Source organism: Temnothorax curvispinosus, unplaced genomic scaffold (assembly GCF_003070985.1).
Source record: "Temnothorax curvispinosus isolate PA1 unplaced genomic scaffold, ASM307098v1 QBEX01002451.1, whole genome shotgun sequence".
In the NCBI taxonomy this organism is placed as follows: domain Eukaryota; kingdom Metazoa; phylum Arthropoda; class Insecta; order Hymenoptera; family Formicidae; genus Temnothorax; species Temnothorax curvispinosus.
In genome coordinates, this window is record NW_020212231.1 from 168,054 (window position 1) to 194,112 (window position 26,059).

General features: G+C 40.5%; 4 protein-coding genes across 7 annotated transcripts in view; 2 read left to right on the forward strand and 2 right to left on the reverse strand.

Moving 5' to 3' along the window:
- Positions 1-17: 17 nt before the first annotated feature.
- Positions 18-4,872, reverse strand: LOC112451673 (protein singed wings 2). Its single transcript, XM_025011456.1, has 10 exons — positions 4,571-4,872; positions 3,251-3,418; positions 2,912-3,074; positions 2,475-2,631; positions 2,095-2,243; positions 1,828-2,013; positions 1,375-1,533; positions 1,002-1,112; positions 551-640; positions 18-433 (listed from the first exon to the last, which is right to left on the reverse strand). Exons 1-10 carry the CDS (start codon positions 4,597-4,599, stop codon positions 248-250), a joined length of 1,398 nt encoding a protein of 465 aa, XP_024867224.1. The 5' UTR covers positions 4,600-4,872; the 3' UTR covers positions 18-247.
- Positions 4,873-5,992: 1,120 nt separating this feature from the next.
- On the forward strand, positions 5,993-7,936 carry LOC112451678 (SUMO-conjugating enzyme UBC9-B). The gene is made up of 4 exons (XM_025011461.1): positions 5,993-6,328; positions 6,806-6,889; positions 6,953-7,215; positions 7,292-7,936. The coding sequence occupies exons 1-4, from the start codon at positions 6,263-6,265 to the stop codon at positions 7,356-7,358; spliced, it is 480 nt and encodes a 159-aa protein (XP_024867229.1). The 5' UTR covers positions 5,993-6,262; the 3' UTR covers positions 7,359-7,936.
- A 100-nt stretch (positions 7,937-8,036) lies between these two features.
- Positions 8,037-10,453, forward strand: LOC112451677 (vitamin K epoxide reductase complex subunit 1-like protein 1). The gene is made up of 3 exons (XM_025011460.1): positions 8,037-8,486; positions 9,729-9,826; positions 9,901-10,453. Exons 1-3 carry the CDS (start codon positions 8,302-8,304, stop codon positions 10,122-10,124), a joined length of 507 nt encoding a protein of 168 aa, XP_024867228.1. The 5' UTR covers positions 8,037-8,301; the 3' UTR covers positions 10,125-10,453.
- A 180-nt stretch (positions 10,454-10,633) lies between these two features.
- Positions 10,634-26,059, reverse strand: part of LOC112451670 — a 21,209-nt gene continuing 5,783 nt past the window's right edge. The window contains exons 1-12 of one of the 4 annotated variants that reach the window (XM_025011451.1): positions 25,679-25,951; positions 21,411-21,591; positions 20,695-20,731; positions 19,806-19,975; positions 19,204-19,395; positions 15,943-16,161; positions 15,469-15,715; positions 14,626-14,964; positions 14,142-14,347; positions 13,800-14,025; positions 13,063-13,537; positions 10,634-12,088 (exon numbers count right to left, since the gene is read on the reverse strand). In XM_025011451.1, the coding sequence (XP_024867219.1) occupies positions 11,578-12,088; positions 13,063-13,537; positions 13,800-14,025; positions 14,142-14,347; positions 14,626-14,964; positions 15,469-15,715; positions 15,943-16,161; positions 19,204-19,395; positions 19,806-19,975; positions 20,695-20,731; positions 21,411-21,479 (2,691 nt within the window). In that variant the 5' untranslated portion in view covers positions 21,480-21,591; positions 25,679-25,951 and the 3' untranslated portion in view covers positions 10,634-11,577. Of the gene's footprint in view, positions 12,089-13,062; positions 13,538-13,799; positions 14,026-14,141; positions 14,348-14,625; positions 14,965-15,468; positions 15,716-15,942; positions 16,162-19,203; positions 19,396-19,805; positions 19,976-20,694; positions 20,732-21,410; positions 21,592-23,749; positions 24,151-25,273; positions 25,558-25,678; positions 25,952-26,059 lie in introns of those variants that run through there. The other 3 variants (XM_025011447.1, XM_025011449.1, XM_025011448.1) reach the window with 3 other exon arrangements.

Below are 26,059 nucleotides of genomic sequence, written 5' to 3' on the forward strand. Positions count from 1 at the left end.
TCTTTTGTTCGATCTAAACACATATTCGTATCTCGTCTTCATTTATTATTTATGTTAAAAAAGTTTAATTAAATTCGAAGTTAGTTACTAAATTTACAAGAAAAAAGTGTGTACGTCGAAGATCTTGTAAGTAAAGGAATATTTTTATGCGGATATATTCATCCCTCCGCTACAATCTCCATCGTTATTCTAATGATCAAACACTTGATAGCTCTTTTGCAAGGGATAAGAGGCACTTGTACCGCTATCATGGTATTTTGGCGACGATCCAAGGTAGCTTCCCGGTTTTCTTAAAAGACCAGTAATCGTACAAAAGCTTGCCAAGCACGAGAAATATTAATGACGCCAATACGATGTTCAAAATGTCGAGGGGATGAAGCCAAGAATCTTCGTCTGGTGAAATGCAAATCTCCGTCCGCGTAAGATCGCGGATCTGTGAGGGTCATTTTATTAAGCGTTAAAGCGCAACGCAATTGCATATCTTAATTGCATTATTCATGCATCTGCTTTCCAATCTGACTTAATATAGAAAAGACGTGCAGTTGGTTACCTGTTTGTTTGAGTTATCGCTGTCACTCGTAAAAGCGCACCTTATGTCGTTGATATCTTTTATTATATTTGAATGCCTGATCAGAAGATCCTGCAAAAAGGTAAATAGAAGCATACGACTAAAATAATACCTAATGATTAATCTATTTATGCTAACTATATTTAAATTTTTAAATAACTATACAAACTTTTTTAAAATTAGAAGAACGGAATTTTTTTCAAGCAAACAAATACATTGTGAACACTTAATACTGGAAATCTGAATTTGGGTTTAATATTATTTTATTTATATCACTATTTCTATTTATTTGTTTGTTTTTTTTTAATTTAAAACGATTAAAGTAAAAAAAATGTCAAACTTACTTGAACAAAGCGGTAATTACGCCAATCTTAACACTGGCAATTACTTTAAAAATTTATGTGCAAATTATATAATATCAGTTTAATTATACCTGAAAGCTTGGTGTAAAGTGACAGTCGCATGCCCACGAATTATTGCCGAGGTACAGGCCAGCTACATTGTTATTGTGCAGCAACGCGTTCTCCAGAGCGTAAGTAGGTAACTGAAAGACACGTAGAACAAAGAATCATAAACTGTGTCTGTAGTTTCGTGCACTTATGAAATAGCAACGCGCTACGTTGACGTAGAATAGCGCGCGCGCGTGATACTTCACAATCGTCTTAAATCGCGTATCTCGATTCTTAATCGTCTACCGTGCCGCACGAAATCAACTCGGAACAATTTTTCCTCATTCCGACATCCGTCATGCGAAACAGATTGTCTTCTCGCGTGACATCGGATAACTTTGACATCGGCCAACTAACGTCGGTAAGTTTATTCCCTCGAAGATTAAGGAGACGGAAACGGTCCAGCCAGTCTGATCCTTCAAGCCGAGCGATAGATTCTACCAGATTATCGTCTATGTAGAGGTCCCGCACGGACTTGTAAGCAGGATTTGTCGTAAGCGGAGTTAGGTCCTTGATCTGCAGTAAACAAGAGATGGGGATTAAAAGTATTTACCACATAATATAATGAATCCCTTTACCAGCAACGTAACATATAAATGTATCAAAATGTAAACGTTATGTAAAAAAAAGTAAAAAGAAATTCGATATTTTGTATTTATTCTTCAAAACAAATAGTAAGTTTATATTGATATAAGCTTCAAAATATATTTACAAATCGTATCAATGAATCACACGTCTGTAATAATTTTAAATAATATATTTTGTACGACGCGATTTTTTGGGTAAAAATTAATTGCGTGAATAAACGACCTTGTTTCCACTTAGGCGAAGGGTCGTTGTATCTGCAGGTAAAAAATTAGGCATTTCCATTAAACCGCGATGGCTACAGTTGACCGAGGTAAAAGCTATAAGCTGCCTCTGCGTAAGTTTGCCCGCACCAACCACATAAATCAATTCGCAGTCGCAAACCGTCTTTTTGCATTCCTTTTTCAATGTCTGAAAATCAGATTGATTCAACGGGAACTCGAGGAGCCGTTTAATCATCAATTACAAGAAAAGGATATATTTTCTCGTTACCGCGATTATCTCGACGATCGGGACAAGCGGTCTTCCATCATACGGCGTGGCGCAAAGTAATTTGTCTTTGTCGACGACTTTACTCGCGGCTGATCCTTCACTGGAGTCCAAAATCCACGCTACATCTTCCGTACATCTCAATGGATTACCTTCGTCAGTACATCTTCATTAATTATATCCACTATTCGCGCATCAATCGAACGCAATTTTCATCAGACAATTTATTACATAAAAAGGTGTCAGTATTACAAAAGTATCGCATGGCGTTTTACACACAAGGTAATATAATTTCAATTAGCCACGTTTTCTCAAATTGTAATTTATTTATTTGACGAAAATTTTTGTAGTTTCTTATAAAAACTTCATCGAGTTACTCTTACCGGCCAGATAAATGTGTTTCAACGCAGGTATATCGAAAGCCGTAATATTAATCTCTCCGAGAGTATTGTTTCTTAAATCAAGACACCTCAAAGTCCGCAGATTGGAGAACGCATCTTTCGGTAGGGAACGCAGTTTGGTGCCGGTCACATTGATTTTCTATCGATACAAACATCTTCCTCCAAACTCTCGTAAATATATTCTCGAGATAAAAATGCAAGCAAAAATATATATCTTGCAACGAAAACGAATTTTCATGATCAATATCTCTTCCGAGACAGTCTATTTAATTTTTATTCTTTGATGAAATGACGTTTGATGAAAAAACTGTCAATTATCACGCCCATTGTCCATGAAAATTCGAAAAAGCAACTTTAACGAAGTCTAGACAAAGCTTTCGATTGCTCTCCAGCAAGCATTTGGCAAGCACATTCTCTACCTCCAGAAATTGCATCTCGCTCGGAAATGCGGTTGACAATCGAGTTAAGTTACTGTTCGCAATCATTAATTTTCGTAAGAACGTGAATCCCCGTAAAATCTCCTGCGGGTTAAACGTTGCCTTCGGCCACGCGCAAAGAATAAGTACGTGTACATGTTCGGCCCTGAAAATTCAGTATTATTTTGCTCTCTTAAAAGCGCATCGAAATATCAAATAAATATACTGTCGAACAATATAAAATTAAGCTTCAATTTTATGTCAAGGAAGCACCAAGCGCGATGATCACCAAATTTGAAAATGTAGGACTTACATTTTAGGTTTTCCAGCATCATTACTTACCTTGCTCTCCATTCATCTTTAAGACCGTTAAAACAAACGAGAAGTTGCCGATCTTTTACAAAATTGCATTCGGGATGATCGTCGATATGTGGACGATGTCGATAACAAATATCATCGTCTTTCGTAAAGCCATGCAACAAATTTACATGCATAAAGAAGAGTGCGACTCTGTAAATAAAACAGTTTGATTGTTTAACCGCGGAGGAATTTGGAGGAGCCGAATTGACGCGGATCGAGTTATCTCCGCGATAGGTACATGCTTCTTCATGAAATCAATATCAACTTCATGCGTTCGTCATATCTAAACATATTTAACATCTGTGCGTGATCGCGCGAGACATATAATTTATCCTTTGTTTGATCGTAAATAAGTAACAATTTGTTTAACAATGTTACACAATTCGTGGACTCTCTCGCGAAGACGTGCGACGAAAGTGGGTGGATGTAGGCTAGCGTGAGAGATTTATAATCTTTATTACTTGGCAGCTTCATTATTTGCGCAAGGCGCGATAACGAGATCGATGTACCGTTATACTCGTCAGCACTAACCGACTTACGTATACATAATTTAATATCACGCATTTATTATCTTCTCGGTTTTGACGCGCATCACGATCGTCTTAGCTTATCAGTTCTTTGAAACACTTTCGTGATCGATTAGCCGCCGCTCTTGCCAAACAATTCCAGTTTCATGCTCAAGCATGCTCAATGAACAAATCACGCGACGCAAATCTTTCTGCCTTGATCTTGCCTTTGATTGTCAACGTAACATTGCCGCGCTGATACTAAATATCATGCAAATATTGTTACAGTTATCTCTCCGGCTTAACGGTGGACCGTCCTTCGCACGAAGAACTCGATTACAAATTTAACGTTACATATTAATCATTAAGTGTGCCTTTTTCTATCTACATAAACGTAAAATCATTTACACGGCACATAATATTTATTTAGAAATCTAAATCAATGAAAATAGATGTGATATTTCAAGATAGCTTCAAAATTCAATCATATTAATTACGTTCTTTGACAAATAATATATGATTAATTATTAATAATAATTATATTAATAATTACTAATATAATTAACTAATAATTAACTAATAATTGTTAATAATTAATTATATTGTAATATGTCATAAAATCTTTAACTCATTCTTAAGATTTCGTGCGTGCGTCACAAATCGATTTACTACCACTCAGTTTAATCGTACAATCATCTAAAAAAGCTATAAAGATACCTGTACAACTGATTTAATAACTATAATAAAATCCATGCAGTATTAGATCCAGAAAAAAAAGCAAAAGTTAAATACTCACAGAAAAGTTCGTTGCACTGTCATTCTCATCGCGTGTAAAATATTAAAATACCGTAAATAAATATCGATGTTGACGAGTTGTTCACCCAAACAAATATACTTATTTCCGAAAAACAAAAGTTTGATACATATTTATAAAAGAAATGAAATGGAATTCTGATGTCACTTTTCTTTTTTAACTCGATGTCGACCTAGCGACGGACTGGTATCACATACGCGATCGCGATGGGCGTCATATGAAGAATGACAGTGATGCTAATGAGAAAATAGAAGCTGTATTCGGCGTGTCAGCAGGTGGATAACTAAAACGGTGGCTTAACGTGTAATGAACATATTGCGCGATAACAGCGGCGGAGATGTGATCTACCTGATGCCTGATGCAGCCGTATTGTGATAATACATTTTTCAAACAGAGTGGAACCTACAGCGTCAGCCGGCAAGCGACGCTCGCGTAAAAACACCGTAAAAATGTTTGCGGCAATATTATTGAGTTTATGGCATTTTATTCCTCATTGTCTATAATTACAGACAAAACAATGTCCAAAATCGGGACACAAAATGTCTTAATGACGTTTTTAAGACATTTTCAAGTAATATATTTTTCAATATCTTCACATAAAAATTATTTAATAAAAATATATTTTTTATTACTTTGGAAGTGATTGCACTGGAATCAAGTTATTCAAAATTATTTAAAATAGTGATGATTTCAGTGAACAAACTGAAGCAATGTAAAAATAAAAGATCGAAAAAAATTTCATCACGCAAACCCACAATATAAATATCGAATAATAGGTCTAATAGGTTTGTTTGCCAAATCTTGACATGAAAATACACTTGCAGAAATAATTTATTAACAGAAATAAAATTCAAAGATGGTATAAATAATCAAGGCATATGACGTAAAACTACGCAGCTAGCAAAAGCTTCTGAAAGACTTCTTAAAAACGTTTTAAAAACGTCTAAAGGACTTCGGACGTCCTTTAAACGTTTTTTACAAGCTTTTTGCTATCTGGGTGTAGTTCTATGTTTCTTGAATTAATGCTATAATTTTATCAAAAATTGAGAGTGACTGTTTATAGAAATCATTCAATATGTAACATGAGCAAATTAATTTACGTTACTAATCTAAACCATAAAATTCATAAATTTGTTTTTTTGCTAAAACTATTTTTAAACGATTCATATCTGTCTTCCATATTTAATCAGCAACTTTTCAAATTGCGAGCCACGTGCGATTAAATACTGGACTAACGAATCACTGATCTGGACAAGTTTTCGGTCCACGTTATTGGCGCGCGACTGCACATTTAGTCCGGAAAAATCGTCCTTCCTTATCGACCGAGTCGCCGGCCGTTATATGGTCAGTTCATCCACTAAAAAATCCCTCTTGCGATCCTAAATCCTAACCGTACGTACTACACGCTTTCACGAACGCGGTCGGCGTGTAACCCTCTAGCCCTCTAGCTGGCAAACGGCAGCACCCTTGCGAGGATTGCGAAGAACGCATTTGGCGGACTCGTCTGTCGGCTACGACCGACAAAATATTTAAACTCCGTAGGCAGGAGTCTGTCCACGAAGGCGGAGCACGTCGCAGACGTGATTAAGTGATCGCGCGGTGTGTCGTTTCGCGTCGTCCGGCCGCGTGAGTGTCTCCCGTCCGAAAAAAAATCGCCGCGTCGTCGCAGACGTAATGTCAGGCATAGCGATCGCCAGGCTCGCCGAGGAGCGAAAGGCATGGAGGAAGGACCACCCGTTCGTAAGTTTCCGCGCCTCGCTACGTGCACGCGCGATTCCCGCGGGAACGCGCCATCAAAAGCCGTCCCCCCCGCTTGGCGCGCGCGGAACGCTATCCCCGATCATGATTATCCGTCGTGAATATGCGCGATTGTAAACAATCGGCTCGCGTGGCGCCCCGAGCTCCAGGCCGATGTCGTCGAAAGCGAGAAAGAGTTGACATTCAATTTCATCTACTTTATCTCAACTAAATATTTTTCACGTGAACAATTCCAATTTTATTCATAGAAAAAGACAGAAAATGAGTTAATTAATCATAAACGTTATAACACTTGTAAAACACAATTACAAAAATTTCGAGAAACTTATTTTGATGTTTTCGTGCTATTAAAATCCCATAAAATCGTCAGAGGCCTCTCGTAGAAACGTTGGCTCTATTTTTCGTATAAAATTCGTATATGAGTTTTTCCTGAATGACGCAAGAACACAATTTTTGCAGGGCTTCGTAGCTAGACCAACCAAGAATCCAGACGGCTCCCTCAACTTGATGAGTTGGGAATGCGCGATACCTGGAAAGAAATCTGTAAGTCGAGTAGATTTTCAAGTAGACTGTGCACATTTCGTACACAAACTCATGATTTTGCAGACTCCGTGGGAGGGTGGCCTGTACAAGTTGCGTATGATCTTCAAAGATGATTATCCGTCAAGCCCACCGAAATGTAAATTCGAACCTCCGCTGTTTCATCCGAACGTTTACCCATCCGGCACTGTCTGCTTGTCGCTCTTGGACGAGGAGAAAGACTGGCGACCAGCCATCACGATCAAGCAAATCCTGCTTGGTATTCAGGACTTGTTGAACGAGCCAAACGTGAAGGATCCGGCTCAGGCTGAAGCATACACAATATATTGGTATTTACTTATGAGACATGTTGTGATTAATAAGCTCCATTAATGCTTGAAGAATAATTGAGCATCTCTTTTGCAGCCAAAATCGTTTGGAATACGAGAAGCGCGTTAAAGCTCAGGCCAGGGCGATGGCTCCGCAAGAATAAATCGCAAGAACTCAAGTCGACATATTTAAAATATGTGGGAAAGATATTATATGTGGATAAACGCTTTCCTAAACTGATGGTTCTTACAATTAATCTTTTTTACAAGTCAAATTTAATATATGTTATATAACTAGTTAAGTGGTTCACGCTCTTAACGTTTAATTTACCGAGGTATTGCCTTCATCCATCATGCATATTTCTCAAAATTCCAAGAATACATAGCGTACACCGCATGTCGACGTGAAAACTAACACATAAATAATATCTTATTAATATTAAGAACTATGTTAGGAACGAGATATGTGTATACTTTAAGGCAGAATTATTTTTTGATCAAACCTTTAATTTTTAAGTCTTATAAGTGATTACTGATGTTTATGTTTTAAAACAGAGATGCAAGTAGGGAGATATTAAAAAGTATCGCGGTAGCTGTTGAATAAATATCTCTCTTCTCGAGTTCCCTATTAGTTCCATTCTTGAATATATACGTCATACGGTACATGTGTAGGTAGACTTATTTTAGAGTTTACTAAGTAATGTACAAATCTCGAAAGGAATAAAAGATTTCAACTCGTCAAGCAACGCGTGGTAAATATAATCCCGAGTAATTATGCAAATGTAATCCAGTGAGGAAAGCTATTTTCCGCTCTAGCGAGCACACACGCTTGGAGCTTGAGTCGACGCGACGGCGAACCCCAAGGTTCGGCATATAAATGTTTATTCGTTCATCGATCGTCAGTAACGGCTCCTTCGGCCATCTCTCGTTCAAGCATGACGCATCGCCGCGCCGAAACATCTCGAAGCAATCTCAACGAGTTACGACACACGGTGCACGGCCGTATCACTGCAGTGTGTTAGATATCGAGCTCAATGACTGTACGCGCGTACAGTGGAACGATAACAATCCAGTAGAAGCTCGCGACGAGTACCGTTTCGCAGCACGATGCCGGCGGCTGGAAATTGCGCCTTACGAAAATTCAACGCCGGGATCGTGTCCGCGTGCGTGATCGGTCTCGGTTTGTCGTACTACGCGTACGTCGTGGAGACCAAGAAGGAGCAGGACGACTCGTACGAGGCGATGTGCGACATCTCCGAGACCGTCACCTGCACGAAAGTGTTTGCGACTGAGTAAGCGAGTTTTAAGCGTCTGCCGTGTTGGCGGTTCGCCAACCCTAACGTGATTAGGAAACGTGATTAAACGTGCGTTGATCTATGACTGCGTTGCGATATTCACTCTGGCAGTACTGAAAATCTGTAGTTTGATTTATGTACACGTATACTAAAATAAATTTTCAATATTGGCAGTAAATATCGGAGCATAGCCTAAGGCTGCATTCCGATATTCATTGTCAGCAACTTTCATTACTGAAAATCTATAGTATACGTGACGTAAAATATAGATTTGCAGTACTGACAGTGAATATCGGAATGCAGGCTTAATCTTCCCAGATAGCACAGATGATCGGTTATGAACTCAAAAAGGTTTTCACGAATCCTTTTTGAGTTCATGTCCCGCTTTTGGACATATGTGTGCTGTATGGGTTGTCTGATTGCGATTATTCGATCTCATTGTTTCTTTATTGACTATATATTGAGTAGCTCCTAATTTTTTGAAGGCATAGACTACTTCAGACATAGATTGTTTCACGACGTGGCAATATATATAATGATATCGATATATAAATAATATTTTATTTAACATTGAGAAGTTTCTGCATTATGAGGCAGAGGATCACGACGCGTCGATTCATACGTCATGAATAATAATTACAATAATTACATAAGACACAAAGATGATTGTCGCTAAACAAGATGAGTTGTATGAAAAACTTTTACATGTCCAATGACTATTCTCATTTGGCTGGTATTTTTGACTTACAAACAATTAATTGTATATAGAATTATTTTGGCTCAGATAATAGAGACACACGTGAATATCATTATTTTATCTTTAGTAGTTTTGCAAAGTAGTGTTCTAGTGTAATATAATCGTGAACGAAGAAAGTGCAGTCGGCAATCGAGGGTCTGTTTTATATTGCTGAACTGGCTGCACCAGTTCTGAGTTTATCTTTTTCAACTCCACACTGGAAGGGGAAAAAGATAAACTCCTGAACTAGCGCAGCCAGTTCAACAATAGAAAACAGACTCCGAGTAGCAGCGACATGACACCGCATGCATTCAGCCATAATGCTGTATTAACCGCGCGAATTTTTAACCGATACATCGAGATCCATAAAATGCGAGGAGAATAAACGTTAGACAAGATACAAAATGAAATAACGTGATCGTAAAATTATTCGAATTGACGATCGTAAATAATCGCAGAATTATTTCAGAAGATAATAAAAAAAATAACGTCTCTTATTTCAGATATGGCAAGGGATTCGGACTGTTCCCAAATGATTCCGTGTTTAACGTCCCAAATCCTATATATGGTTTAGCATTTTATACTCAGTTTGCAGTTTTAAGTATGTATTCGATTACACTTGTCCATGCGTGCACACGCCTTACGTAACAATAATAAAATCTTTTTTCTTTTCAGGTATGATTAATAACTACGCCTGTACGGCCACTATTGTCGTTCTGGGAATACTATCTAATATTTGTTCGATATACTTAATCCATATATTATATCTGTTGAAATACATCTGTGTTGTATGCGTTAGCACGTATATTGTAAACGCGGTGATGACGTATCTCGCCATTAAGAAATTTCGAAAATTGACCGCAGGTGATACGTACAAAAAAAAGATGAAGAAATCTTAAAGAGATTAACTACATTCCTTTTGCGATCCACTTGAAAAAATATAACAATTTATTATAAATATAATATTATTTTCTATTTGCGCATAGAATTTATACATAATATAAATACAGATTTTTTAAATAGATAAACATGAATTCTCAGACACTCGAGTCTCTTTCTCTGTCTCTTTCTTTCCCTATAACTTGGCTGTGAGGCACTTTTGTCACATTATACAATACAAACAACTCAGTGAATTTTTCTGCGTTACAGTTTACGTAAACATTTTAGATAAAAGGTATACAGATAAAAGGTATAATAAAGATAAATACAAAGGTATAAAGATAAACACAAAGATATAAAAACTTGTTTATATGTATTTATATTATATTATTGTAAATCAACAGTATAAACAATAATATAAATAATATCGCATCTATATATGAAACTTGTGTATTCATTTATTATTAAAAATTATGCTCGATAACGAATATGCAGAATGTCCCGCGATAATTCCTCTCAAGGCTATCGTTTTTATTACCGCGATTGCGGCATGAAAAATATATATATTTCAGATTACCAAAAGAAAATATTATTAAGAAGATGAGAAAAGTACGCGGAACATTCTGTACATTATACATATCGAGAATAGTAATGACCTTTACATATTCCGCTTTGTGTGAATGTAATTTAACTGTTGAAAAATGTGGCACATAGACGTAAAATTAAAAATGTACGAAACATTTTGTAATATTTAAGAAGTTTAGCGATTGTTATCGATTCTACTTATTTAATGTACTCCGTATGATCGATTTCGGAGGACGTGACTTTCACGTCCTCGACTCCGACAGATTCCATGTTAAATAATTCATGAGAACGATGTCGTGTACATATCGCACGGTATCTAGAACTTAATATTTTTCTTGTCTACGAATAAAACGTCGACTATAAATAGTAGCTGCAACACCTTTTAATTTCTTGAACAGTTTCCAGAGGATGTGTCTGTCTCTACGATTGCTACTATTTACGTCACGCCTACAATATTCCACATTAAAACGCGTAACGAGGTGATACGTGATGATAACGTAGAAAATGAGTCAACTATTTAATAAGAATAAATTTAAAAATTTAATTATCTATACAAATATTTGAATATGGTGGCCATCAGTGACGCAATTAAAAACGAGGGCGAAGGAGGAAGAGGAGGGCAAGATTTCAACGATAACCAAAGGGAAAATGAAAAGTTTTAATAAAAGTTTTAAAAGTATAAGATTATTGAAAGCATATATGCAATTACAATATATGTAAAACACAAATATAATTCATTACTTTATCAGACTTTTCGCTTCTCGCTTAAGACTTGTATCGTTTACGCTTTGGGACGCTCTTCGGACGCGCGTATTTGCGGGGAAAGAGAAGGATAGCGCAATTTAACGTCCAAAAGAAGGATATATACTGTTTATATTATTGGCCACTTCAATATTTACCATCTCTTAACAGATCCCTGTTACTACGGCTAATGCTGGCGAGAATGCCGGGGCTCTTGAGCGGCGGGGTCTCGTCCAGGCGGTTCAGGTGCAAATTGGAGGTATACGGTGCGCGGACCGGCGCGTCGACGCCGTTTTTGTCGGCCTCGACGTTAAAGCTCTTGCTGCGTAACAGCGACGACTTGTATGTACGTTCGGGTTTCGGCGGTGCCTGAAGCGTGCTGTACGCGGGCGTCACGTTCACCTTGGGCGACGTGCTCACCGTATTCTTGATCGATATGTTGATCATGCTGCTGTGCTGGCCCGTTTTGCCGGGTGTACCGTGCCGGCCGACGTTCGCCTGGTGTCGTCTGATCTGCGAGCGTGCCGATTGTCCAGCATTGGCGGAGTGCAGGCTCCGCGGTAACGTCTGGGTGGACCGGAGGTGCTCCTCCCTCTCGTGATCGCCGGCCAGTCTGCTGGTGGACTTGCTAAACCTGCCGAGGGAGCTGGAGGCGACGCTGAAACGCGGTCGTTTCCGAAAGGTGATTGCCGAGTCGTGCGGGACTATCTCTCGTCGACGATTTGCGGCGACGATCGAATGAAGCCTACCGAGCCGATATATAATACGTTTCGATTCCCATGCGTCCCTTCATGCAGCCTTCACCCCGAAATCGAAGCACGAATATTCGCCGTGAATGCGACGAATGCGACTTAAAGACACCCAAGCGATTTAGACGTTCGCACTTTGCCTGCTCCTGAAGCTTGCGCAACTAACTCGACGTTCTTTGGCGATCGAGCGGCATGAGATAGCGAGTTGTCGTTGTCTATTCACGATGACAGATTCTGATCGTGAGACAAATTTTTACTGACAATACGTGAAAGCGTGAAATATCTTCGAAACGCTATGTCATTCTTAACAATCATTCATGCATAGATAGATAGAGAGCCTCGAAAGTGTCTCGAATTAAATTTGATCCTTTGCACTTTCGATTCGCGATCGATTTTCCCTCAGTGAAAATCACTATCATTCATAGTTCTTTACCATTCTTCTTTACATATTTTTATATATTATATGAATTATATCTTTAATCCAAATTATGTACTTCGAAATAAATACCATTTAAAACTAAATAAAAAAATATTATCTGATTAATTTCTATAATTTAATTTATAAAAACTTCCTTATAAACTTCAATTAGTGTAATATCTCTTTAAACACCAATTTAAGTAACCCTTTAAATAACTCTTCATATACCAATCAAAAAAAAAAACAGACATAAGATAGAAAGACAGAAGACTAATATTTTATAAAAGACATCACTATATGTACAGTCATGTGTTACATGAAGATATTTCAGTAGCAAGCGCAGTAATGATAACGATAAAAGGAGCAATATCAAATCATAGCGCAATCTAATTTAAATAGGGGAGAAGTTATCAACCAAAATTTGTCTCGCTCTCACTACGTCGTATATCGGAGTACTTCGATTACCTGTGCTCGGAATCTACGGCAATTTTACCAGAGCCGCGCGGTCTTCCTTGTCGCAGCCGATCTCTGTCCTCCTCGTATCCTTTTTCACGGCCATAGATACTACCGCCGAAAGGATCCTCGCCCAAGTAGTACCTCTGCAAGGGCGGCGGCGTAGATTCGCTGCGTTGCCATTGTTCCCGGGCACCATGATCGGCCGTCCTGGTCTTCGTCACTTTGTTCGACGCGTTAGCGTTCCGCGGCGATCGCGGCGGTCTTTCCGGTGGTTTGTCCTCCGTCGTGTCTCTTTCGCTGACGAAAGGAATGTTCCTATCGATCACGTTGTATTGCAAGTAGGTCGGCCCGTTGTCATCGGTCTGCGTCAATTGCGAGGTCGAACCACCGCTTCTCTGTTTACTCTTTCTCTCCGTGCTGGCTGAACGTAATTTGCCCACCAGCTTCCGAAAGGATTCGCCGATCTTGTACTTAGCTCCATGATCTGCGAGTAGATTTATAGTGTTTTATTATTATATATAATGCATACACAATTATAATAATTAATAATGATGATGTTAACAATCTTCTCTGCTACTGATGTTATCGTTTAGCTTTTATTATCAATTTCTTTTATAATTTCATTGTAATAATGTTTGATTTAGAATATTTTAAATTAAAGTACTTAATAAAATTATAAATTTATAATTAGAGTATTTTTGTAGCTTATCGCTTCTGTTTTGAATTAATTGTGAAAGAAGACTTGCTCTTTGATGTTCTTGAACTATCCGACTTCTTCTCCTCGCGACCGTTTATCGGCGATTTCGGCGAGATGGATCGCGATCTTGGCGAGGTACTTCTGTAATCGCGTTCGGGTGTCTGTGCTTGAATGTCGCGATTACGGCTCTCCCAAGTTCTTTGCACCACGTGTACCGGACTTGAAGTACGACCCGTCGGCTCGTTCGAGCTGATCTTTTCTTCGGATTTTGTCCACTACAAAAAGATTATAATTAAACTAAACTTTCAGCGAATCTAATATACTACGTATCTTTTTGTAAATTAATTATTTTAAAACGATAATTTCATAACGAAGAAAAAAATGTCTCCACCTGTTCTTTCGATCTTCGACGTATAGGTGGGGAAGGCGTACGTTGTCGTTCCTCGACAGGATCCTGATATTCACGTCGGAACGATTCGTAAGTTTTCGAATACGATGATTCAACTTGATTTCTCTTCTGTCCGTGGAATTGTCCGTTGGCACGCGGAGATTCCACGTACCGAGCCGGAGAGTTCGATCGCGCATGATTTTGCTTCTCTGTGTAGAATACATTATATTCACGTTAGCTCGAATTCGTGTACCAATTAATATTTATTGCGATAAAACTGTAATCAAATTGATTTTATTTCCTAAACTTTATATAATATAATATGTCTTTATTATTTCTCTTTTTAAGAAAATTTTGTAACTTTATATTTCACTACACATGAAAATAACGTTTTATATTTTATATTATGATATCTGAAGTTAAAGATTAATTGTTTTAAATTAATACTCAAAAAATACTTTTTCTAATAAATTTCTCTTTTCCATACCTTTCCCTTGATATCGTTCCGACCATTCGCTGATTCCATGAAAATATCCTGAAGGCGAATTCGACTCTCGATCACGTCGCTGATTACGACTGGAACTTGTATTCTGATAATCGCGCTCCCTCGGTGCGCAGGATTTCATGGTGACATTGATGTAGCTCGTGTTAGTGCTGGTTGGAAGAGGAGAATCATCGGCGTCGAGAGACCCGTGCGAGGAACGCGAATCGCTGCCGAAGTGGCTTTCGAGCCACTTCGACGTTTCGAATTTCCTCGCCTCGTCTTCTTCCTCAAGATCCAACGGTTTCTTTGTCAGAGCGTCTTTCCGAGCGGCATCCGAGAAACCTGTCATATAATTAGTAATGATTTTTTTTTGAGAAGAGAAACGTATATCGGTAGAAGAATGACATCTCGATATTCTCTTCAATAGACGTCAATCCTCCAAGACAATAAAAACAACTTTTGTTGTTTTGTTGAATATAAAATGTATTTTATTAAAGGTAAAGGCCATTGCACGTAACAAAGTTTTAGTCATAATCGTAAGGCCGTAAGAAAATAGACCAATCACATTCGATTATTCCTCGAGCTCAAGGAGAATAATCAACTGTGATTGGTTTATTTTCTTACGGCCTTACGATTATCACTAAAACTTTGTTACGTGCAATGGCTTTAACACGCAGCGGTCTTGAGGATGGAAGAGGAATTCAGTCAGTTTATCTTTCAGCTATCAGATTATATGTATACACTTCAGTATACCACTCACGATTATCCGTTGACCTTTTGGTCAACCATTCGTAAACATGTGGAACGCGGCGATAAGAAATCAATGTAGAAAGGCGCGAGACGTACCGGGATACTTGTGAAAACGAGTCGTCCGCATGCCCGTCGGTGATGGTGACCAGTCGCCTATTCGTTCTCCTTCGGTTGTCTCTGCGACGTAGCGCATTTCTCGGCCGACTCTCTCGCCGGCCGAGATGTAGTCCACCACGTCCTCTTCCCTCTTCTTCACGTATCTCTGCGAGCTTTCCTTCTTCGTTTCGGAGGCCTCGTCGTCGTCGTCGTTCTTCCCGTCGTCCGGGATCTCGTCGTCTTTAATCTAAAGCGAAAACGATCAAGCGTTACTTTGCAACTACTGTGTTTCTCCAACTCATGTGATATTAAAATTATACAAATATATTAATCACGTATTATTGTAATTAAATATTGTGTAGAATTAAATATTCTTTTACAGTTTCGTAAAAAATAAGCGAAGGTAATGCGAGACAAAAAGTGAAAAATGACGGCAGGAGTATATTAACCAGTTTTTGCTGTTGCGACGCTCACCTCTTCGTGCTCGACCGTTCGCTTCTTCTCGGTAACGATTAATCCATCAGCCTTCAGTTCCTTTTTCTCCAAGGTCTTCTCGGTGTCGATGACCTTGTTTGACCTAGTCGTGTGCTGAATGACCCGCGGACCGGCGGACTGCGGCGCCAACTGTTTCGAAGATTCGGCAAGGGCGACTCGCAAGTCGCCCCTATTGTTACGCACCGCCTTCTGGTATGCCTGAAAACCAGATGTAGGGCTCGCATATTAACCCTCTTCGAAAACTCGCGATCAGCGTTATTGTCTTCTCCGCGAGATATTTCTCCCATATAAACATTATATATACCCCAAAATCTTGTCACGGTAAACCGGCTAGTCGAGCTGTTTTTCTCTTTTTTCCGCGAAAATGTATTGCTTTTGAAAAGGAATAGGACGATTAAGAACAGTCGTAATGGGGTAAGTGCACGCAATCGTATATCGATAAATGTGTAAAAGCATGCAAATGATAGAGGAAATCGTGATGATAAACCAGAAAATTATCTTTACAAGTTTGAATTAATAGACGCTTATTTGATACGCAGAACATCTAGAAACGCGACGGCAATGATAATAATTATCGGTTACCGCTCTTTCGTCCGGTCTAAAATAAGGCATTCTGCGATAATTAATCAACAAAGACACGTCATGTTTCATCATTGATTTAATTTTTAATTTTCTCTCTCTCTCTCTCTCTCTCTTGCCTTCATTTTTTATATATTTATGATTTTCTCTTAAAATATCACATCTAACAAATTCGATGCTCGCAACACCGATTTCCTCACTCCTACTAAAGTGAAATCTACATGTCGAATGGTTACGTATTAACGTCCATATACCTATACGTGTCATCGGACAGATAAATTAAAAATTACGCAAAGCGCCGGTTGCGATGACACAACACGATTCTTCAACCTCCGCGCCGTCGGTCGAAAGAACGAGGCTCTCAGTATCTGAACACGCCGAGGACAATGACGAGCATGATATAAACCGTCGCGATATATACCGGGAAAACTGTTCGCCCTGCGACACTATATATACTTTCAATCGAACCTGATGTGTTCCGATCTACTTGCAGCGAATGCGTATACGTATGCACTTTGGAACGAGTCCGCGATCCGTCCAATTTCGATGCAACAATGCGATTATACCTTCTGCGATTATCTCGTTAGGGAGAAGACACACGACACGTCCCGCCGCGGCACGTTGCGTCCGATTAGGCGATCTTTCCTCCCGCGGATCAGTTCTCCCGGCGTCTCGCGCGCGAGGACGACCGATCCTGTTCGGCGACGAGGGGACTCTCGAGAATTATAAAGGATCAAGACCACACGGCGGAGCAGACGAACACCGGCGAATTCCAGACGGGGGACGATGACACCCCGTCGCCGATTCCGCCGACTAGAACGAGCGCGGGACACTATCGCGAGATCGGATTCGCGGCTGATCGCACCCGCGGTCGAGAGACGTGCGGAACAGCTGCTGAGACTGCGGCTGCGGGCATCTCATGGCTCCTTCATCGCCATTGGGTGAAGGGAGAGCAAAATCGAGAGATCATCGACTTCCACTTCTTGAGATCCCTTTCCCTCTCTCTCTCTCTCTCTCTCTTTGTCTCTCGCTTTCCGCGATCCCCCTTCTCCCTCGCTCACCCCGTTCCCCGCGGTTCCCTCTCTCGCTCCTCCAGCTCCGCCGCGTTCGCCGTTTAACTCCGTCCTTCCTTCGTCCTCTTCGTCCCAGAACCATTCGACGACCTCCTCCGTCCGGAATCGTTCATGCGCGCGAGAGCGTCTCCTCTCTCGCGTATATTACCCGTTGCTCCGTCTTTCGCAATCCCGGGTAGGTACTCCTCTCCCGGGTATCCCCGCGCGAGGTTTGTGAAACCTCGTTGCGATTTACGTGGATGCGGTTGCATACCGCGTAGATTGATATCGGGGGGGAGAGTGAGAGCTTTTTTTCGGTACCCCGAGAGCTATTCTTGGGCCTGTCTATCCGCATTAACGCGTTAAACGTGTACTGTGTTATTATGACACTCATGAACGTGACACGTACGATCTATTGCTATTAACTATGTCAAACGACGTAAACGTCAAGTTAACATTCTTAATTTATAGTTCGTGATTAGCATCGAAAATGAACGCGATAATAAAATCAGAAACTGACATGTTTCTTTATAGAAGTAAATAAATATATATATATTTTATGCTCTTTTAATTACACGATCTTGCCTACAGGTATTCGCGATACTTAAATAAAATCGGAGAAAAATTAAATTCAAAAGATATGAAATTTAACAGTTTATATTCTATCTCTCCATAGGCTCTTAAGCTTTTAAGTCAGAGAAATACAAACAATTAATAAAATATTGCTCTCTCAATTGGTTCTAAGTTAAATTTACGTTAGAAGGTAAAACGGATAAAACAAAGAGAAGGTTCTAATCTGAATATAAGGCCAGTATTCATAGTCGGATCTTATTTCAAAATCGTCTTAAGTAATATCTTAAGATGCTGATACGGCTCTGTGATTGGTTCATAACATTTTAAGATCGTACTTAAGACGATCTTAAATATAAAATTTGACTATGAATACCGGCCTTGACGGACGCTTCTTGATCGCCACACGTGAAACTTCTAAAAATCTTTACAGGAAAAAGTTAGGTTCGAGAAGCTTTTCAGAGTTGCGATACATTTTGATCTTTAAAAACAAAAACAATGAGTTTGATTCGCCAGTTAACAATTACAAAAATTAACGTAGGTAGCTTTTTTAGATCGACCCAACTGGCAAAATTTGTTGATATATTCCGTACTTTCGATTTTTCTCGGTATTGATATATTTCATCATTTTGATCTTTCTCGATATAGGTTTTTGGCATTAGAACCGCGTAACTTCCCGACAAAAGATGCGGCGATGAGATCTCCCGCGGAGAAATATCGCTCGAACGCGGGCGCGGGTCGCGCGTGCCTGTTTTCCTCAGCTTTGCAAATGATTTCGTAACACAACGCGAAGCCGAATACCTATCTGGCGCCGTGCTGACCGAATCTCGCCGAGCTAAGACACGGTCGACTCTCGCGCGAGCTATCAGACGGGACGAGTCTTTGGAGAACAAACAGCGCGACCTTTTCGCGGCGCGTGACGCCGCCGCGCCGCGGGAAAGGGAATGCTCGTACCTACAGCCGTGTGTTCCCCCCGCGGCACGCGCAGGTGGAATTCAGGTGGTGGGTGTGTCACGGGTGCATATATATATGTATATACCTCATCTGAGATATCTCCCAACTGTTGACGATCCTCCGTCTCGAGTCTCTCCTCGATCTCCTCGCGGCTCCTCATCACCGTCTCGTTCAGCTCCTTTTGCACGATGTTACCGCCATTTCCGGTCACAATACCACCTGCCGCCGCCGCCGGCCGCCAGTCGACCTCCCGCGGTTGATCACCGGTCGTGCGTTTCTAAACACCCCGGTTCGCGGACCAGTTAATAGCACGTTTTCTTACGGGCGCGCGATAGGTACTACAAAGGAGGCCGATTCTGATACGCAAATGTATGCAGAAATCAATGAACAATGGATGTGTCGAAAGGACATGAGAGGAAGGAAATTCTGGGCAACTGTTGCTCGTTACATCTTTCGTCTCGTAAAAATTATTACGAATGAAACGCGATCTGGGATCTTCTCGAAGGACAGAAATGATAGAAAACTTTGAGATATATGAACAATTTAGCATTATTAGATGGATAGATCTCAAGAGTTCATGATTATTTATGTCATTTGTATATTTATCGTCAAAATTTATATAATATACTATATTTATCTCGAGCAAAATTTATTAGCGGACTTATACCATTCGATAAATATGCAAACCTCCTGAGTCGTATGTTCCTGCTGCTCGACATCTTCGGTCGTGTTCGTGGTGACAAGAGGTCCGGAATCGACGACGACCTCGCCATCCTCGAGGACGACCTGCCGCTTCACCCTCGTCTCGATCTGCCGCGTGGTGGTAATCTCCTTTTTCTTGCGGGTCTCCCATTCCTCTGGAAAGGCGGAAGCGGGTATTTTTTCAGCCTGGCTCGCAAGACCGGCATTGTTTCGCAAAACTAATTTCTCGGTCCCGAACAAACGGACATAAAACGCGGGTTGATGAGTCGACGATGGCAGAGGGAGAGGTGTCTTTTGTGCCTCTGTCGACATCGCTGTCAATTATCGCACCTTTGCGAGCGTCCGAATGAACGGAAAAACAGTTATAATACTTGGCGTAAACAGTTATTTTTTGCGAGCGTGATGTTTGCCAAATAGAACAGAATCAACAAAAAGAGGACCCTTTCGGTTAATTTACTTTTCCAAAAGCTCAGACATATCTATCTAATCTTTTGTTTGAACGACAAAGATGAGGGTTCGGCGGTTCGGCAGGTGTAGATCTAAGCCATTCAAATATTAGAAACTTTTGGGTCGGGCATTAATCTCTTTTACCGTTATTGATGCATCGTGAAAAGCGGAAATTTAAACTCCTCAAGATTACGAAAAGATGAAAAATATTCCAGTAAAATAATTCTTTATGAATAAATATGTATTAGAATATCTGTCTCATCTTATATTTTTTATGCGCAATAATATATTTACCGTTCTTTTTTTGTTCTTCTAGTTTATGTTAATAGTTTCGTTTTAATAAACTTTTAATTTGCACGCTGGCGGCATAAATGACCAGGACTACCATTTTCGCTCGTAGATTAACATTTCTGTTCGAGGAATTTACCTTCTTTGATTAATGCCACGGAGTTCTCAGGGTCAACCTGAAAAAGGAAACAATACGTATGTAAATCCGCCTACGAGCGAGAGCTAGAGTCGAAGAAGCGATTCCTTTCCGGCTAAGGACATTCCGGGGAAGTTACGCGAGAAGTACGTCTACCGCAAATAACTTCGCCGTAACCGCTTTCTTACTCCATGTTACACGCGACTAAACTCCTGACCGACACCCGGCAGATTCCAATCCGACAGGGACGTTAACGTGAAGTAAGATCATTCGCAAGATCGAACTCTGGCGAACGAACGCGCGAGTGATTCGCGCGGGATTGTGTCCGACACAATTACGCGAATTACAGTCAATCAAGAATAATTAATGAAAAACATTTTAATGTGCCGGAGATTTCAGTTGAACGAAAATATCTTTAAAAAGTAAGCCGTTAATCGTATATACATAGAAATTTATCGAGTATTTATCTATCAAAGCGTGAAGTTTTTTATTCAATAAATTTTGTGACCAATCTTCGACCAATTCTATTTCTTATCCATTTTCCAAATTTTTATGTTGATCTCTCAGATTTATTCTTAAATTATTTCGACATCAGATCGGTATATATCAGATTTTTCGAGCGTGTACCAATGTAGGCGCGAGAGTGTGAACTTTGAAGGAGAAACGCGCGAGTATCTGAGAAAATGCATTCTGAAGAGGCCGGAGAAAATGTTACTCACGAGAATAGAGGAGTGGGTATTCGCCGGTGGACGGGCCTCGTATCGGCGTGTCGAAATCACCTCCATCATTCGATCATGTCTGCTACGGGGTCCTGATGTTCCTGTCGGCTTTTATTCGGTCTGCCGTTGCGAGAAGGTATTCAGCTGCCAAACCGTGAATAATAACGTTTCTGCTCACGCCCTATTACAATTAAATCAAAATGATAATTAATTTGCGTAAAGTAGTCAGAAAGCAGGAGATAAAAGTGCCGATAAAAGCGAACGCTTTGGTTAACGATGTCCCCTTTAATTAGAATGATAATATTTTTATTTTAACCCAGATAAAGTAGAAGATGAAGCTTTGAGGGAAAAGAAAGGGAATTTCAAAGTAGGTAATTAAGAAAAATACTCCGGTCACTCTGACTAATGATTATCTTGCGCGACATCGAAGATCTTTGAAGGTATTATATATATTTGATATTATGGTTGCCCGGTATTGTGTGTACGTCAGATGTGTCACGGTGACGCTAAAAGCGTCACTGTTCCTTCGGTAATACGGGATTCGATTCGAGATATTAGTCCTGCCGCCCCGAGCGCGCCATCCCTCTTCCTCAATTCTTCCGCTACGTCGACGCGCATGTGAGGAACACGTAGCTCGCGGACCTGCAATAATTCATCGGGAAGACTCTCTCCTGTTGCGTAGAGAAAGAGAGAAGCCGAAGGCCGCGGTGGCACGCGGGCCTGCGGTCGCGGCCACCTCGATATGGTACGCGCGATACGATATCGAGATGATCGTGGTGGCTAAAGACACCACGTACGGCCGGTTGCTGTATGTATGTCCCATATCAATGGCGTAAGTTAGCGGTCCCCAACCTGCGGTCCGCGGGTCAGATTCGGCTCCCTCTCCTCCGCCCTGTGAAATTTTATCCAGCCCGCCAAGAAAAATCGACGTTATAATAGAAAAGAATTATAAATAAAAGAATAATGAAAATATTTTGAAATCAACGAATAAAAAAGGAGGCACGGAGCCACAACAAGGTGTTTATGTCGTAATATTTAATTAAAATAATAACTTACATTTTTGGTCTGTCATCAAACTATCATTAATTTATCAGTGTAATAAATTAACTTTAAAACGTAAAAACCGGAAAGATTTTATTTCTATATTATTTTCAAAATAAAATTTATCCGGTCATTACAAAAATTTTAATATGGCCCTGCTAATAAAAAAAAGGTTGGGAACCCCTAGCGTAAAAATGATGCGCGAGTGACTTCTCCTACAAGCATTCGCGAGTCCTTGATCGGGGAGTTCGCGCGGATTGAGTTGTCTGTTCGACCGAAAGGATAATTAACGCGTAATTGAAGAACGATTAATTTCTCGCTGCGCCTCTTGAGATAATAATTCCTGAAACTGAAAAAATAGGAGACTAGCAATAGAATGAGCGGAGAGTGATCTTTCATGGATATTAAAAATAACAGAAAATACTAATACGAGAAATAGTAGAGTATCATAATACTGGAAAAAAAAACGAGAAGAGTTTACACCAGATTTAGATTTTCTGGTCGCAGTTAATACTTAATGATTCAAGTATCAATATATACAGATTGTGTACTATTATACCTCTGTAATTATTGACTATTCTAAGATACTTGGCTCAGCTTCACCGAGCTCTTCATAAGCTTAACTACCGCTTTATCACGAGAGTTTCACGAACGGAGCGATTTAATCCGTTTTAAAAAGAGCTTTGCCTACGCCTGTGAACACTTGCGTCCTTGCGGTTGGAATTACGCACGCGTTCGCCCCACCTCAGACTATGGACAGATATACGTGTAAGTATTTAGATTCTTTTCTACCTTTAGGATCTACGATCGTAAAATGTAGTTTTGAAATGACTGTACATTAAATATGCTTGATGCGATTTTTAAACACTTCATAGGAGTCTGCGGTACGTATACAAAGTACAGTTGTCGTATAAACGCTTAATGCGCTATACGATGCCTAACTTATTCAGTACTGCTAATTATAAGCCTTTTAATTGCGCGACATTATAATTATGCAATGATGCTTATTGTATCGTGCAATTAATCATACAGGAGAAAAGCTAAAAAATTGCAATAAGCAAATCAAATTTTGTAATAAATTACATCGTGGATTAATCGTCGCTCAAGGATTATTTTGTATAAACATGTTTAAAAATTAACATTTCTTGATTTCTCTGCTTTTCCGCCATTGGAGATCACGTAAACGTCACGCCAATAAAAGTTTCATATCTCATGAATAGATCTAAGAGGACAAGCATGCACTTTGCATTGACAACGTGCTTCTTTGGTAATCCGCCATACAACCATGTCGTTCTCACCTTATTGGATATGCGTGTGACGTCAGGGATGCGTCAGCGCGTAAAAGCGAATAACTCGAAAAGTCCGTGACATTTTACGTACCTTGGTCTAGAACAGGATGAACTCGCTAGAGCAACGGTAAAAAAATGAGGAATAACGTAATTATCCTTGACAGTAATGGCTCATTAAATTGTACTTTAATAGAAAGGCGATAATCTCATTTCTTTTTTCATACGTTCACGGTCGCTCGAATTGTCAATCAATTCTGCCGTGTTTCTTTACGAAGGCCGACTATAATGTCCATTTCTACGTCAATGCAGATTAACTTTAATCTCGGTTTAACTTACTTTTTGTCTTTTAGGCCCGGTTTCACCAACGATTAAACTCACTCTTCGTCTTTTTCTAAGGGGGACAGTTAGAAAGAGACGAAGAGTGAGTTTAATCCAAGGTTACTTCTTGATATATATAAATTCAAGTATGAACATATTTCTCACAATTCCTTTCATCAATTTCATTCGCGGAATTCGTACAGAGAGATTTTTACCGAGTTTATCTCAACTTTCTCACAAATTTATCGCACGCAGGGTTAATCTGCTCGATAAAAATTTATTTTCAGATCATTTTCAAGGCTTAAAGTAAAATTTCAATAAATCTGTGCCATTGCAGTACTTCTCAAAGAAAGAAATCTACGGTTGAAGACGCATGCACACGCCTGCATCTCTTCGGAAAGCTACATCGATGAGGTTTCACTAACATCTCATTAACTTTGAACCGCTTCTACAGCCCCCGATCGCTGCGTAAACGCAACGCGGGCGACGGGAGATTAAATTAGCGTTAATCGACAGTGGCAAAATTCTCTTTCGTTAAATAGATACGGGATAAAGCGCGCGTGGAACGTTTGAATCGCCGGCCCGCGGCGCGGCGCGTCCTCGCGGTGACTTCAACGCGCGCGAAAACCAGCGATTTAAGCGTGAGCGGACGGCGACGCTGGACACGTGACCTCGCCAAGGACGTCGCCATTTTGGTTGAAAATACGAAGCGGGCTCGTTCGATCGCGCCTCGAATCCATTTTAGGACCGCGCGACACTGACGATCTATCAGATGGGAACGAGGGGGGCACCTTGGCTTTCACGCCAAATACAGCCTGAGGTCGACACTCGCGCGGCGACCGATCGTTATCGGTGGCTGACGATCGCGGGAAAAACCGCCGATAAATCTCGATAAATCGATAAACGCGCGTTTATCGAACGCCCGGATATACTCCGTCGTGCACTGGGAAGATTCTCATCGCTCCTGCCGCACGGCATCGTTATGTAAGAGGCTGACAATGCCACTCGCGTAATATCCTCGGCGAGGAAAAGCCGTTCGCCGATGCGTCGACCGATCCTTTCTCGGAAACATGAAATGCACGCGCGTGTCGGCGCCGCGTGTAAAAGAGAGATCGGAGCGTAGGACGTTGGAGCGCGAATGAAACTTTTCGGTGGAAAAAAAAAAGATGAGAAAACGTGAGAGAGTAAGAAGGAATGCCGATTGTTTACACTCACCCACACTCCGCGAATCACTCGTTCGCGCTTGTTCTCGCGGGTTGCGTTCAGAAATCTTCGCGGAAATTAGCACGATTTTCAGCGAAGTTAAAGAAAACCGACGTTTTCCACTCCTCGCGCTGTGAAAAATTTATTTCTCCACTTTGTTGTAGCGAAGGGACGATTCAAAAGACGCGAACGAACGCGAACGAGCGCGTTGCTCGCGACGCGCGGAACGAAAGTACTCGACGAGGCTCGCGCCGCATGCTTTCGCGCCAGCGCTCGCGATACTGTCCGGCCGTCGAGTACTCTCTGACGGATCCACCTGGGGCACCTCAGGCTCGAGTCTAGCAGGTGAGGCGCCCCAGAGTGCGTGATTCGCCGTTTTACCGCCTCATGGAACACTCATCCAACACGACGACTCACCTCAGAAAGACAAATATAGAATCCGGCGCATCTCGTGCCACCGAAATCTTTCGGGCTCCGTGAAATCGGGACCCTCTTCTCTCCCGAGGTCTCCTAAAAAGGAACGTCTCGGATGCGCGTTAAGTGGACCAGCTTGTCACGAAAGTGCGAATAGTTACCGTGAGAGTTGCGCGGAATTAAGGAACAAACGCGCGTTGGATAATTCATTACAAAGTTTCAGTGTACTCTTTACATTGTTAAATTCGTAGTGTTAAATTATCCTCTATTCGAGTCATTTTTAACTATTCCTATGGGTCGCCACTGCTCCTACTCAATATGTCGTTAATTTAACTAAAACACTGGAGTTAAAATAATACTATTTTGTGTTGAAATAATAAATTT

Coding starts and splice junctions, on each gene's coding strand:
- LOC112451673 (XM_025011456.1), bottom strand. CDS start 4,599: ATGAGAATGACAGTGCAACGAACTTTTCT. Junction 1,113..1,374: donor GAGGGAATAAACTTACCGAC/GTTAGTTGGCCG, acceptor CGTGTCTTTCAG/TTACCTACTTACGCTCTGGA. Junction 434..550: donor GCGATAACTCAAACAAACAG/GTAACCAACTGC, acceptor TGACCCTCACAG/ATCCGCGATCTTACGCGGAC.
- LOC112451678 (XM_025011461.1), top strand. CDS start 6,263: ATGTCAGGCATAGCGATCGCCAGGCTCGCCGAGGAGCGAAAGGCATGG. Junction 6,329..6,805: donor GGAGGAAGGACCACCCGTTC/GTAAGTTTCCGC, acceptor CAATTTTTGCAG/GGCTTCGTAGCTAGACCAAC. Junction 6,890..6,952: donor CGATACCTGGAAAGAAATCT/GTAAGTCGAGTA, acceptor ATGATTTTGCAG/ACTCCGTGGGAGGGTGGCCT.
- LOC112451677 (XM_025011460.1), top strand. CDS start 8,302: ATGCCGGCGGCTGGAAATTGCGCCTTACGAAAATTCAACGCCGGGATC. Junction 8,487..9,728: donor ACGAAAGTGTTTGCGACTGA/GTAAGCGAGTTT, acceptor CTCTTATTTCAG/ATATGGCAAGGGATTCGGAC. Junction 9,827..9,900: donor TACTCAGTTTGCAGTTTTAA/GTATGTATTCGA, acceptor TTTTCTTTTCAG/GTATGATTAATAACTACGCC.